This window comes from Amphibalanus amphitrite, unplaced genomic scaffold (genome assembly GCF_019059575.1).
Source record: "Amphibalanus amphitrite isolate SeventyFive unplaced genomic scaffold, NRLGWU_Aamphi_draft 001488F_arrow, whole genome shotgun sequence".
Classification (NCBI taxonomy): Eukaryota; Metazoa; Arthropoda; class Thecostraca; order Balanomorpha; family Balanidae; genus Amphibalanus; species Amphibalanus amphitrite.
In genome coordinates this window covers 131561-145170 of record NW_024882981.1, presented here as the reverse complement: position 1 = coordinate 145170, position 13610 = coordinate 131561, and the positions used below count along the sequence as shown (strand labels likewise).

The 13610-nt window shown below is 47.2% G+C and overlaps 1 protein-coding gene across 1 annotated transcript in view; it reads left to right on the top strand.

Annotated features, from left to right (window-relative positions):
• Positions 1 to 5851: 5851 nt before the first annotated feature.
• LOC122373405 (protein Skeletor, isoforms D/E-like) overlaps positions 5852 to 13610 on the top strand; it is a 43326-nt gene continuing 35567 nt past the window's right edge. Inside the window, exon 1 of the mRNA XM_043351423.1 lies at positions 5852 to 5916. Coding sequence (XP_043207358.1) covers positions 5865 to 5916 — 52 coding nt within the window. The 5' untranslated portion in view covers positions 5852 to 5864. The remainder of the gene's footprint in view (positions 5917 to 13610) is intronic.

Sequence of the window (13610 nt, the reverse complement as noted above, 5' to 3'; positions counted from 1 at the left end):
GTTCCGCGGTAGCGTTTACGCCATCCCTCTCTGGTGGATACGTAGACGAGTAACTATAGTCACACAAGGGCCAAATGAAAAATAACTGTTACAGAAGAAATTAATGAATCCGATGAGAACTTATTTACTATTGCTTCCGAGACCCTCTCTCTTTATTTTCGTCTACGTCATTAGTAGAGCCTCACTAATCTCTGGCAAACCTGGAGCGACACATGCAAAGTGACCGAGATGTCGCTCTCTTGTTGCAATCATGAGACGCTCCAAGTAAAATTATCGGTCCTTTTTATATTCATGAGTCAGGACTAACCAGTTCTTCTCTAACATCCTTGCTGACGGCAACCACCCAGGCAAACGGGAAGGACAACTTCCAGCCTGGCTTCCAAGGACCATGTCTCTCAGGAATTAACCCGGCAGTTGCTGGGGCAGGTATTTCGCTACCCACCACTTGCTGGGGGGGGGGGGGGGGTTGAACGTCCATCGTCGTGCGATGTGGCAAACCAAAGAGAATGACGAGACGCTACAGATGAGTATTTTAGCCCCGGTGCATGTGTGTGTGTGTGTGGGGGGGGGGGGGCGTGTTTGGCCACACCAGCCAGTTTTTTTGCGCGTGTAAAGAAAACCGCAGCGCGCAGCGCCGCGAAACCTGGTATAGCTTTTGATATATCAATTTCGCATCGTGTGTGAAATGTTTGACCTCAGGTCACATAAGGTCAGGTCACAAGCTCAAGGAAAGTGGCCATGCCTCTAAAATAACTATATGTGATTCTGGCGTTACTACAATTCGTATCCTATTCGTATCCTAAGAAGTTTGAAACTTTGACTGTTGCATGAGAGAAAAAGCACTAACAATTTGAATATCTTGGAATTTTGATTTGGGTGGCCAAAGTGTCAATTTTGCAACTTCCCCATTAGTTATCCAAATCTATGGGATAAATTTAAATGCTCTTTTTTTAACGAAAACACACTCAAGCATATGGAATCTTGATATGGAATATGGATACAGATAAACATGGCATACTGAATCGGAAAATTACATCCTTGACCCTTTTTTGCCCGTGAGGTCATCGCAGGTCATGGAAGGTCTCCAGCAGTTTTTTTACAACGACCTTAGATAGAAAGATGCCAGAGCGCTGAAAACAGCGTGGTGTGTTCAGCTCAATGATACGAATCGACTGATAAGTGATATGCAACATGACATTTTCTCTGACCATTAAACGCCTGAGGTCAAATTTTTAAGTCGACCTTTTTAGAACAACTTATAGTTCATTCGATGCGTCTCGACGAGAGAAACGCGACGCCCGTAAAGTCAACGCAAAACAAGGTTTATGTCAAAAATTATTAAAGAAAATTATAAAAAAGTCAAATTTCGAGTTTTTGCTTTCTGGAGACTAAACCGTTCACCTACGGTCAAATCTGAGAACAATGCTCAGAAAGCACTTTAAAAGAGCTATCGAATGCGCTTTTCCTCAGCGCTGTTGCTCTATTATTTCCCGACTTATGCGTCAATTTGTAAGAAGCTGTCCAAAACGGGAACCAAATTTCGTGATGATTTTACCTTTGGTGACCTCCAATGACCTCAGCGATGACCTGATTAAAAAATAGAGCTGCTGCGTCGCGGAAGAGGGCATTCGATAGCCCTTTTACAGACTTTTCTGAGTGTTGTTCTCAGATTTGACCTCAGGTCAACGGTTTAGCCTCCAGAAGGCAAAAACTCCAAAAATAGCCGTTTTCACGAAAAATCTATTTCGGTAATAACTTTTGACTCAAGAGAGCCACATTAATTTTGCCAGCATCGTGTTCCTCTCGTCGAGACGCGTCGAATGAACTATACGTTGACCTTGAAAGGTCATTTTGAAAATTTGACCTAAGGTCAAAGTCATGACCTGACCGGAAAGGGTCATGTTGCATATCAGTCGATCCGTATCGTCGAGCTGAACACATCTGATGTGTTTTCATCGCTCTGGCACGTCTCTAACAAAAGTTATAGCAAAAAAAAAACTGCTGGTGACCGTTCATGACCTGAGATGACCCTAGGGACACAAAGAGGAGCCACATGTGCATTTTTCGATTCAGTGTGTCATGTTTACCTATGAACCAGTGTTTGAGAGAGTTTTGAACGACATCCGTCCAAAAGAGGCGCATTTCAATTTTCTCCCATTGACTTATAATGGAAAGGTCGCATAATTGACCTGACCTTAGTTAGGTCACAGACATAAAAAAAATCCGAAAGATGCTGTTTATACACACTGGTATTCTTATCAATCTCTGAAAGTTTCAAAGTGATCCTTTAGTCGGTGAAGCTATAGCGAGCATTTGAACTTTTTCTGAGGTAAGGTCACGACGTGACCTGGTGACCCGACCTTAAGCGACCCGGGTCTGAAATTTTACATGTGTGGAAAAGGTACATGAACAGGTAAACCAAAAAAAAAAAAAAAACGGCGGCGCTGCGAAGGTCGGGAAAAAACGGCAAAGGTCAGGCTAGCCAGGTAATAAGACATCCCAAAAAATCGAAAGTTGGTATTCGCGGTATATGACATCTGTTTTATGGCATATGGTTACTTTTAGGCATAGATTTGGAACAGTTTATCATCGATTACGTTTTTGGTTAAAAAAGTTCAAGTTAACAAATATATGCATCATAACCATTAGGTAAAAGAGACAAATTGCCAAGTTTCATCTCAAAACTCTGGAAAATATAGAACACTTATCAAAAGTCGGAGATCGCCATGTGTGTGTGTGTCTATTCTGTGATTTTTTTTTTTAGACATATGCCATTTTCGGTCCATAATTCACCAGTAAAACGCCTTTTGGGCGAAGAACGAGCGAGCGAGATAGTGAGCCCTGCACGTGCAGAAGGGCAAGAGGGTACTTCCAACGGGCTTGTGCAAAGCACCCTTCTAACCGGTCGCTAGCGGTGTACCAAATTTGAACGCAATCGGCCCAGCCGTTCCTGAGATCTGGAAGCGGCATTCTGCACGTGCGCACGTGCAAACGGGGTCCAAAATGACTTTTGCACTGCACCCTACTAACTGGTCCCCAACCGTGTACCAAATTTGAGCGCAATCGGCCCAGCCGTTCTCGAGATCTGGAAACGCCCCCTGCACGTGCGCACGTGCAGTAGCACCCTAACCGCAACACATGGGAATGCATTGCCTGGTGGGTGCCTACCTGTATGCCAAGTTTCAGCGAAATCGCCCCAGTAATTACCGAGTTACTGAAATGGGAACAAATTTGGCACCTCTTATTGTTGTATTTTGCACGTGCAGTGGGGGTCACTCACATAGATGAAGAGTATCCGACCTTTGGTAGAAGGGATGCAGCTACCCTATAAAAATGACCGCAAGACAATCGCTCAAGCCGCTGCTGAGATATGGACCTCTCAAAATCATTACTTTTGCAAAACTGCTTGAACACCCTTGACTTTTCACGTGGCACGTGCCACGGCGGTCACTGAGATGTATCAAAAGTAGTCAATTACGGGGTAGAAGGGATGGGGCTACCCAGCAAAAAAGACCGCAGGCCATTCGGTCCAGCGGTTGCTAAGATATAAGCCTCTCAAAAGCGTTACAGGCCGGGCCGGGCCGGGCCGGGCCGGGCCGCTCATACTGAGATTTTTCCGTTATATTGAAAAGACTTCGCTTCGCTCGCTGCGCTCGCTCGCTCGTAATAAATCATGGCGTCACCTATACCTCCATTTCTAAAAAAATATGATCGATTTTTAAACTTTTTATCGCGTGAAACGCTCCCAACCGTTGGGGGACAGGGCGCAGAACCTGCCCATCCCGTTTTTCGCCAATAACTTACGAGTATCTTATGCCAGCAACTTCGAACTTTCTATACCTCATCATAAGTCACGTTGACATGTTCCCTGAAAATTGAAGCCAACTCTGTCGGAGACTTTGCATGAGAAAATAACGTTTTAGTGATGTTATATCCCACCGTTTTCGCTTCAAAACGGCATTACATACTTTAAACACCTCTGACTAAAGGCCTGGCTACACTATGCGTTTTCTGCGTGCGTTTTTTGCGGGTTTGCGTTTTTTTTGCGTAATATCGTTCTAGAAAAAGTAGGTATTAACCCGCGCACCGACGGGGGTCTGCGCCAACTTCGTACCGACGGGGGGGGGGGGGCGGATGACCGCCCCCCCTGAGATCTCGAGAACGAAGCAAGATAGCGACAAGCGGTAAACGGCAAAGGATACGCACGGACAAGGTCTACAATTTTTACACAGGTCATTTTCAGGTCAGGTCAAAGATGACGTCACAGGGGTCAAAAAAGTCAAAATGGCGGCGCTAGGTACGGATAGTTTTTCTCAAATAACTTTCGAACTAGTCAATATAGGAACAAACTAAGGGCAGCATCGTGATCCTCTCGTCAATCCGCATCGAATGATATATATGTTGACCTCGAAAGGTCAGGGTCAAAGGTTGACCTCAGGTCACGTGACCTCGAGGTCATCATGTACATCATTCGATGCGCCTTGACGATCTGAACACAATGAGACCATCCGCGTGGCTGTATCTTGTTCCTGTACGGATTTATTGTCAAAAAACCGCTAGTGACCTTTGATGACGTCACGTGACCTTGCAGCTGCCCAACAGCAAAACAGACCTCAATGTAGTGAAGGTTGATCGTATATGAGGTCATGTATGGTTTATGGGGCCATTCCGACCCGTTTTAGTGGTAAAAACAGGGAGTTGATTTTTCCCCCATTGACTTTACAAATTGTAGCTACTAATGACCTTATAACATCCTGTGACTTTCAAAGGCCTCCGACATCTACTGTAGCTCTGGCACGGTGACAAAGTTGCAAAAAAGTGACTTGAGGTTGGGTCATTCAAAGTGACCTGGTGACCTGACCTTAAAAGATAGGAGGTTCAAACTTGCACACCATGTGTAAAATTGATGAGAGAATAGTCGTACCAAATTTCGCGGCGCGTAGCGCCGCGGTTTTCCCGCTATTCGCGAAAAACCTCAAGGGGGGGGCGGATATCCGCCCCCCCGTCGGTGCGCGGGTTAAATAATGGAACTTTTACATAAGTTACATAGGAATGTTAATATAACTCTTATATTAACTAAAATTTAATATAAAAACACCGTGATAAAAACATAACAAAAACGTAACATCGTTTATTTTTCTAGAACGATATTCCACAACACCCGCAAACCCGCAAAAAACGCACGCAGAAAAAGCATAGTGTAGCCAGGCCTTAACGCCTTTGGTTTAGACGTGCCAAAAAGGCATGTAAGTGATTTGACTCTGTCTTTCAAATAGTCATCTCGTTTTTTTTTTCTTGGAAAAATATTGGATTTTGACGCTACGTTTAAAACTGATTTATTGGAGAAAACTGTTCTAAAATCTAATATTTTAAATGTATAAAAACATAATGTATGTTACAGAAATAGGTGTCTGTGCACCTACGCTCCAGTTTATAGAAGAATTGGTCAAAAAGTAGTAGTTATCAAAATTTTTATGACGTAGCGACGCACCAAAGATTCAAAAATGATTTTTTAACGTTTAAGTCCTTGTACGGGAATGAAAATAACACCATTCGATTTGTCGTGAAAAGCTGCATAATATGAACACCTTTTACGACTCGCAACATTCGACTTCAAAATTTGACCTCACTTCACCTGACCTTGACCTAAACCTTATTTAACCTTCCTCTTAGATCGGATTAATAAAAAACGTTGCAGCATGCAAAACTCGCAGTGTTGTGGCGCATCGCGCTGTATCTACAACCTCACCATTGGGCAGTTGTTTTCAATTTTGTCCGCTGGGCGGCGCTGCGGTCGACGTCGGCCGGCTAAAAGTGAGCGGTGCTCGTCGCGCGCGACAGTCACCACCCGACCGCGTCCAGACATGGTGCCCACCAGGGGTGTGCTGCTCTTGGCTCTGGCCGCCGCCTGTATTGGTGAGTACCGTTCGTCGTCCCGGGCCGCCAGACGCCGGCGCGGCGGGTCACCTCATGGCCAGCTGACGGACACCGTGTAGATCGTATGCTGCACACTGCACAGTGCACAGTGCACATCTAGCCGATTGCTTACGGTATTCCTAGCGGAGGTTATATGACGCAGCCAGCGGAGCGTGTAAATTGCAAGCGGTCACTCTATCTCAGTGCGATCGCGATCATTCGGATAGTGTACGCACACAGAAAAATATTGACACCGTTAGCGGTGTAATTGCACAGTACATATCTGAGCACTTGAGGAAAGTTAATTTAGTCCCTTCCCCGCTTAAATTACTCGCGCTTCTAAATGAACATCAGGAAGAAGGTAATAGAACACTGTTAGGAGGGTTGGGTGTTTTGCTACATGTAGCAAAACACCCAACCCTCCTAACAGTGTTCTATTACCTTCTTCCTGGTGTTCATTTAGAAGCGCGAGTAATTTAAGCGGGGAAGGGACTAAATTAACTTTCCTCAAGTGCTCAGATATGTACTGTGCAATTACACCGCTAACGGTGTTAATATTTTTCTGTGTGCGGGGTGAACTGAGGTTAATTACCTACTGTAGTAAATCGGACACAAAAAATCCGTACATCATTTTTTTTAGCTTCTGGGAGCTAAGCGTTGGGTTAAGAATGTTATTTTAACTTCAGACAGCATAGTTTTTCACACAAATAGTGGCATTTGAGCGTATGTTCAGGTTATCAGCTATTACGTCTCGGTAAACGTATTAGCTACCAGTTTAGTGTGTTATTTTAGCCTTTAACAACGAGTTAAACTTCATCAGCTCTTTTAAATCATTCCTGAAGCCTTATCTCTTGAGTTGAGCCTGTCATAAAAGCTCATCGGGTATGCTATTAATACCCAAGAACAACAAACTTTTATGTTTAATACTATATGTTATGGATTTTCCCATGGTCAGAAGGTACATCAGACTTACCTAGTTGTGGGCAAATTTACTGGTTGGGAAATTACCCGGCAAACACCGAAAGGAGTTAGAGCCTACCTCGCACAGTTGCTGCCTACCTTTCGAAAGCTTCATGAAGATCGTTCTAACCAATTGACCAACAGACCTCTTGGCATTCCCCAACATTCTCTTTCGCTGACCAGCATTAGCATTTAGCATCTCGAAGCAGCTTTGACTTCCTGGGTCACGTGATATTGCTTTCTACAACTCAGCGGGGGGTCTCAGATAGCCAACTGGTCTCAGAGAGAACACACTTTCACTGTGACAGGGAGGAGAGCCCGACACTTCACCCTTCTAGTTTCCTCTCTTTAGTTACACTGGCCATGGGCATTGGACAGCGGAGAGAAAGAAAGACAGCATAGTCAGCAAGTCTGCAGTTGGTGCCGTCTCTTTATCTCCCTTTCTTCCTCTTTCTTTGTTCTCTTTCTCTCTCCCTCTCTCTCTCTCTCTCTCTTCTCTCTCTCTCTTTCTCTCTCCACATAGAACATAACTACATGACATAATTGTCGCCCTGATTTTATCTGACCGAAGACTGGAAATGCGTAAGTCACGTAAAACACGAACAACTTTATCTTGAACCTCATCACTATGTCATCATTTTGTTTTATTAGAACGGGTTCTGGCACACCTCCATCATAAAACCCGGTGTCGTTACATGGCGCAGTGTCCCGCCGGACGCTCGCCGCTCGGGCCAGCTGACTGAGCAGTCTGTTGTGCCGCCACTCGGTCTCTGGGTCAGAGGCCGAGTGGCCGCCGGACGCGGCCGAGCGTGATCCGCACGGCGGCCTCTCGGACACGGGCCGACCGGTGCAGTCGGCGACCCGTGACCGTTCGCCGGCCGGCCCGTCACGCCGCCGCCGCGCACCACCCGGTTCGGGGAGACCGTACGCCGTCCGGCGGCTGCTCGCTGCCCGGCGATGGTAGCTTAGAGCTGGCTGGAGACTCCGGATACCACACCAGGCTGCCAGTGGCCGGTGGACCGGCAGTGGCCGCCGTGGACCCGTCCGTTCCATCTGCCGGTCGTGCGGCCTCAGCTAACGGCGCGGCACGGTCGGACGGCCAGCCGGTACGTGTGTGTTGGGATGGTGTGCCTGGACACAGCCAGCCGGTGTGTTTTGACACAGCCTGCCGGTGGGTCTTGACACAGCCTGCCGGCGTCTGCCGGGACACAGCCAGGCTGTGCGTGTCGGGACGGCCGTGAGCTGGTGAGCCGAGACGGCCACACACACCCGGTACTCGGTAGAGTCCGCCTATCAGCCGGCGTGCGTCGGGACTGTGTGCTGGGACTTGGGACGGCCAAAACTCAGCCGGTAGGCCATCTCACAGGGCCAAACTCAGCCGGTAGGCCGTCTGACAGCCGGCGTGAGCCCAGACTGTGTGCCCAGACATACACAACCGGCGTGTGTCGGGACTGTGTGCTAGGACAGCCACAAACAGCCGATGCATGCCATTGCCGAGACGGTGTCGGTGTGCTGCAAAACGGCCACACACATCCGGGTGTGTCGGCCGGAACTAATGTAAGAATCGGAGCATGAAGTGGGGCGCTGCCCCTATCATAACCCCTCCAGCTGCTAGTACCCATCCATCCGCATTCCGCAACTGCAGCATGAGCTAGATTGCAAATCATTTTATTGTCGCCCAGACTCCAACTGTTGAGCTGCAGTGTGTGCCGGGACACAGCTGGGACTATGTGCTGTGCTGTGACACAGCCAGCCAGTGTGTGCCGGGGCTGTGTGCCGGGACAGTGTGCTGTGACGGCCACACACAGCCGGTATGTGCCGGGACACTGGGACAGTGTGCTGTGATGCCCACACACACCCGGTGGAAACCGTCAGTCGGCTGCAGCGTTCACAGTTTAATACTGCTATGCTCTCAGAGCAGATATGGGGAACACAACATGGTCTGTATGCTGCGAAGATGCTAGATACTTGCCCAGTGCCCACTCTAATTCGTGGCCAGAATGACAAACCCGTAAAACGAACTGCTGTTTTCATTGAAGTGAGAGGTAACAAAACATTTGCATGCAACAGCCCTATTACCATGTTAAGCTCGATACGGGATGCCTACTATCCACAAAACGAGAGACCTTCCAGTTCCGTCATATAGTTTGATGTAACAAAGCACTTTCAAAGGAACCTACTCGGATTCCCTGTCAAGTGCCATAACTGCTTATCCATCATCTAAGTTATGAGATCAGTGACCTTGGTGTGACCTTGTTCTGATGTCCTATCCCACGTAACACGTGATGACGTGACTGATAACTAATTCAGTCCGACTGCTTACGTCACCAGTGGTCTACTTCTGACATATTTGGTCACTGGATTATCCAGATCACGTTGGAAGTCAAGGCTGACCAAGGCCACCAATTTATGTTATTTTGGGTCCATGGGCATGTTGAGATAATTGTACATTCGTCAATCTTCTACCCTCCAACCGTTACACCAAATCCCTCCCTGTCCAACCAAATCCAATATCATCGTCGTTGTTGCAACAGGTAGGTATCGATGAAACAAAGCATTTAACTCCAGCGAACTTTGAGATCAAACGGCACAAAATATTTGGTTTTATTACTTATTGCTAATAAAAAAAACACTATTCTTTACATGAACTACAAGAAAGATCATGAAAGGAATGACTTATCTCTGTCTGTCAAGTCGAACAGAGAAGGAGCGGAAGAGGCAAATCGGAAACAGACACAGTTTCCGGAAATGAGAACGGACACTTGCGTCGGCTGGCATTGTTCAAGTTGTGATGCAAAGGGCTTTCCATTGTTCCACCGGACAGGGTTATTCTCTTTTCCCGTTTGTTCATTGATTCATTGTTACGAGCGAGCGAGCGCAGCGAGCGAAGCGAAGTCTTTTCAATATAACGGAAAAATCTCAGTATGAGCGGCCCGGCCCGGCCCGGCCCGGCCTGTAACGCTTTTGAGAGGCTTATATCTCAGCAACCGCTGGACCGATTGGCCTGCGGTCTTTTTTGCTGGGTAGCCCCATCCCTTCTACCCCGTAATTGACTACTTTTGATACATCTCAGTAACCGTCGTGGCACGTGCCACGTGAAAAGTCAAGGGTGTTCAAGCAGTTTTGCAAAAGTAGTGATTTTGAGAGGCCCATATCTCAGCAGCGGCTTGAGCGATTGTCTTGCGGTAATTTTTATAGGGTAGCTGCATCCCTTCTAACAAAGGTCGGATACTCTTGATCTATGTGAGTGACCCCCACTGCACGTGCAAAATACAAAAAAGAAGAGGTGCCAAATTTGTTCCCATTTCAGCAACTCGGTAATTACTGAGGCGATTTCGCTGAAACTTGGCATACAGGTAGGCACCCACCAGGCAATGCATTCCCATGTGTTGCGGTTAGGGTGCTACTGCACGTGCGCACGTGCATGGGGCGTTTCCAGATCTCGAGAACGGGTGGGCCGATTGCGCTCAAATTTGGTACACGGTTGGGGACCGGTTAGTAGGGTGCCGTGCAAAAGTCATTTTGGACCCGTTTGCACGTGCGCACGTGCAGAATGCCGCTTCCAGATCTCAGGAACGGCTGGGCCGATTGCGTTCAAATTTGGCACACCACTAGCGACCGGTTAGAAGGGTGCTTTGCACAAGCCCGTTGGAAGTACCCTCCCGCCCTTCCGCACGTGCAGGGCTCACTATCTCGCTCGCTCGTTCTTCGCCCAAAAGGCGTTTTACTGGTATGTATATTCGGCATTTTTGCACCTGTACTTTTCTCGTGGTCAATAAATGACATTTCACTCAGATCTTCCATCACAATAAAACATTTTAACATAGAGAATACCTACATGTAGAATGCAGGAACAAAGTGTTTTTTTTTCGCGACACAGAGCAGGCTCTGTGTAGCTCCCATTGGTAGCTCTACCAATGGGCAGCGAATCACTTGCCTACTACTGTCATCTCTAAAGCTAATTTGTCAGGTGCTTTGATGTACTGGATTTGAATTAATCGACACACACAGACACCAAGTTCCTTTTTCTCTCTCCCAAAACGTTGTGCACACCGAACTCCAACTTCTTCTTGAACCCTGCACTTGGACAACATCACTGCTCCATCCCCCGCACCGCCAGTGTAATCAGCCATTGCTTGTGTAACTTGCCTTCAGGAAAGTGAAGGAGGCGGCTGAGTGTGGCGCTGACAGGCCAGAGACGGTCACTTTCTACCGTCGGGCGGGTGCGCCGGTCGGGGGCGGGTGAGCGACACTGGTCGGCCCACCCCGCCCGGCGGCCGCTCCGGTCAGTCAACACCGCGCCAGGCCGTGACCGGCCCCACAGTGCGCCGACCGGCCCCACAGTGCGCCGGCTGCCGTTACCTTCCCTCCGTGTGACGTCATGCGTGACGCAGGAGGGCCCGGTCATGACGTCAGGATCCGACGTAACCGTGTCAAATGATGAAGGCTCTGTTGTGAGGCAACTTTGGAATTCCGAAACAAACGTTCACCCCTCGTAACATGGGGAGATCCTCTCAGTGAATAACACAGGGCAATGCTGACTGGCATTTTTGTCACGTGGTGCTCCGCTGCTTGCCCTAAAGTTTCACTTCCTGACATTGCAGCATGGTAGCCATTCGCAAACAATGTGCTCCTTAACTTCATGACAAGGGGCTTCCAAGAAGTGTGTCTGCTTACTTGGAAATTTATTTCTCTACGAGAGAGTGTTAAAGCTGACGCACGGGATTCTGGCTGAAAAGAGCTGACACTATTCTGTCAATCGATGCGGAGTGCAGTAACGACTGACAGAATGAAAGTCAAGTTACGAAATCCGGTGAAACAGAGCGATAAGGTCAGCAGTGTACTGTTTCAGTTCAAGAGGCGCCTACTTCCGGGCCTGTGAAATGCACCTATGATTGCAGCGTCGACGTCATGTAAGGGATTATATCACATCGATGGCATTTTCTTACTGCTTCGAAAAAGGCCCACCTTATTTGCCAAATAACAAAATGTTAACGTTAAAGGATTTCTAAGGTGCAGTCCGATGTCAGAGCCTTTTCGTGTCCAAGAGGTGGAAGCCTGGAAACGCAATCTTATAAGAGCTTATCGACAATGGATTATGGGCGGATCCATACGGGGGAGGGAGGGTCATTTTGGGCAAATGCCCCCTCAAAATGTCCGAAATCGATGCAAATTTGACGTTATTTTCAGAAAAGGAAGTAAACTTAACAACTCTTATGAAAAATAGTTTCCTTTAAACCGTAGAACAGTGCACAAGGCATCGAAATCAGAAGAGTTTTTTGGAATTTGGGAAAAGTTTTCGGGAGCATGTCCCATTGTCGCCCGCAGTGCCCGAGACCGTCTTTCTGGATCCGCCTATTCAATGTATTGATATATCATCAATACATAAATATTGTCGTTTTTACGTTATCTTAAAACTCAAATATTTGACCTTGACCTTGACCCCTCTTCCTGATTTATGACACCTTTGCACAATCACTTGCTAGCGTCCACACACTTTTTTTTTAGTTAAGCACTCAAGTAGCAACCATTATCAAGGGGATTCTCTGCTTTCTTTTCATCCTCTGTTTTTCATAGCGAAAAGCAGACTGGGTGACCAGGTTTAGGTATGTACTAGGGTTACCCGCGTGCTCCGCAACGCGAAGGGGGGATTTTTTGACCCGTGGGTATTGGGTTGGTCTGTGTCGATTTGGTTGGTAGATATCCATTTCGTTCGATTGCTTTTTGACGGCCAAGCATTTTGTAAGAAACAAAAAGATACATCACATCGAGGTGCCCGTGTCGTATTATCATGCGTTCTACTTTAGAATGATTCGAAAACTGGCGTGAAGTCTTTTGAGGGCCATCGATGAATTTCGCTAAAAATGACGATGCAATGGTTTGGAAAATTTACGTTTTTAAGAATACTGTTGCTCATCATGCAAAAATGAAGACTTAACCTTGGTCAGAATTGAATGCTCTTTCCAATGGTACCATATTCAATTGCCAAAGGTATCAGGTTATGCAGCAAACCCCGTGTGATTAATAAAGTGGCACAAAATTGACAAACACCATTTTCTCCTGTGATTTGCACCACCTTGATTTGGATCAATCAGCTTTTCACAATTTTTATATGAGAGGCGGTACCTTTCTCTTGCAAATAGGCGTTGATTCAACTCGCTCCATTTAACGGTCACCTAAAAATAAATTTATTCCAAAATCCCTCAAAAACCGCAATTTTTCAAATAAAAGTGCCCTCTCCGGTGCACGTGGCGCGTGCTATCCTCTGCATTGCACACCATTCAATAGCCCGTTCAATTCTGTTCACGATGCTGTTTTCCCCGTGCCGGTCGGACCCCTGGTCACCAAGATATTGCACGGGAACTGGACCCGTGTCGGCCAAAATTAGCCGTTTTCGCCCGATTTCGCACGCCGATTTATACATGTAAAGTCTATGACGCGAATTTGCACTTTTTGAGCACGCGCCACGCGCTCCCTATCAATCCGATCGAGCTGAGACCCCTCAAAGGCACGTCGCGCATCCTTGATCTATAAGTTGTGCAAATTTCACCGGGCTAGGTGCAACGGTCTGGCCTGTAGTCCACGCAAAGCAGCACCAAGTCGGGACCTCGGTAACGGACAGACGCACCCTCCTCAAATAGTAATATAGACAAGCGGCTGCGCCACTTGCTTTGCTGCGTGGTAGGAAAAAATTGCGGCACCAGCCAATTTGCTTTCGAATGGTGTTTGATTCA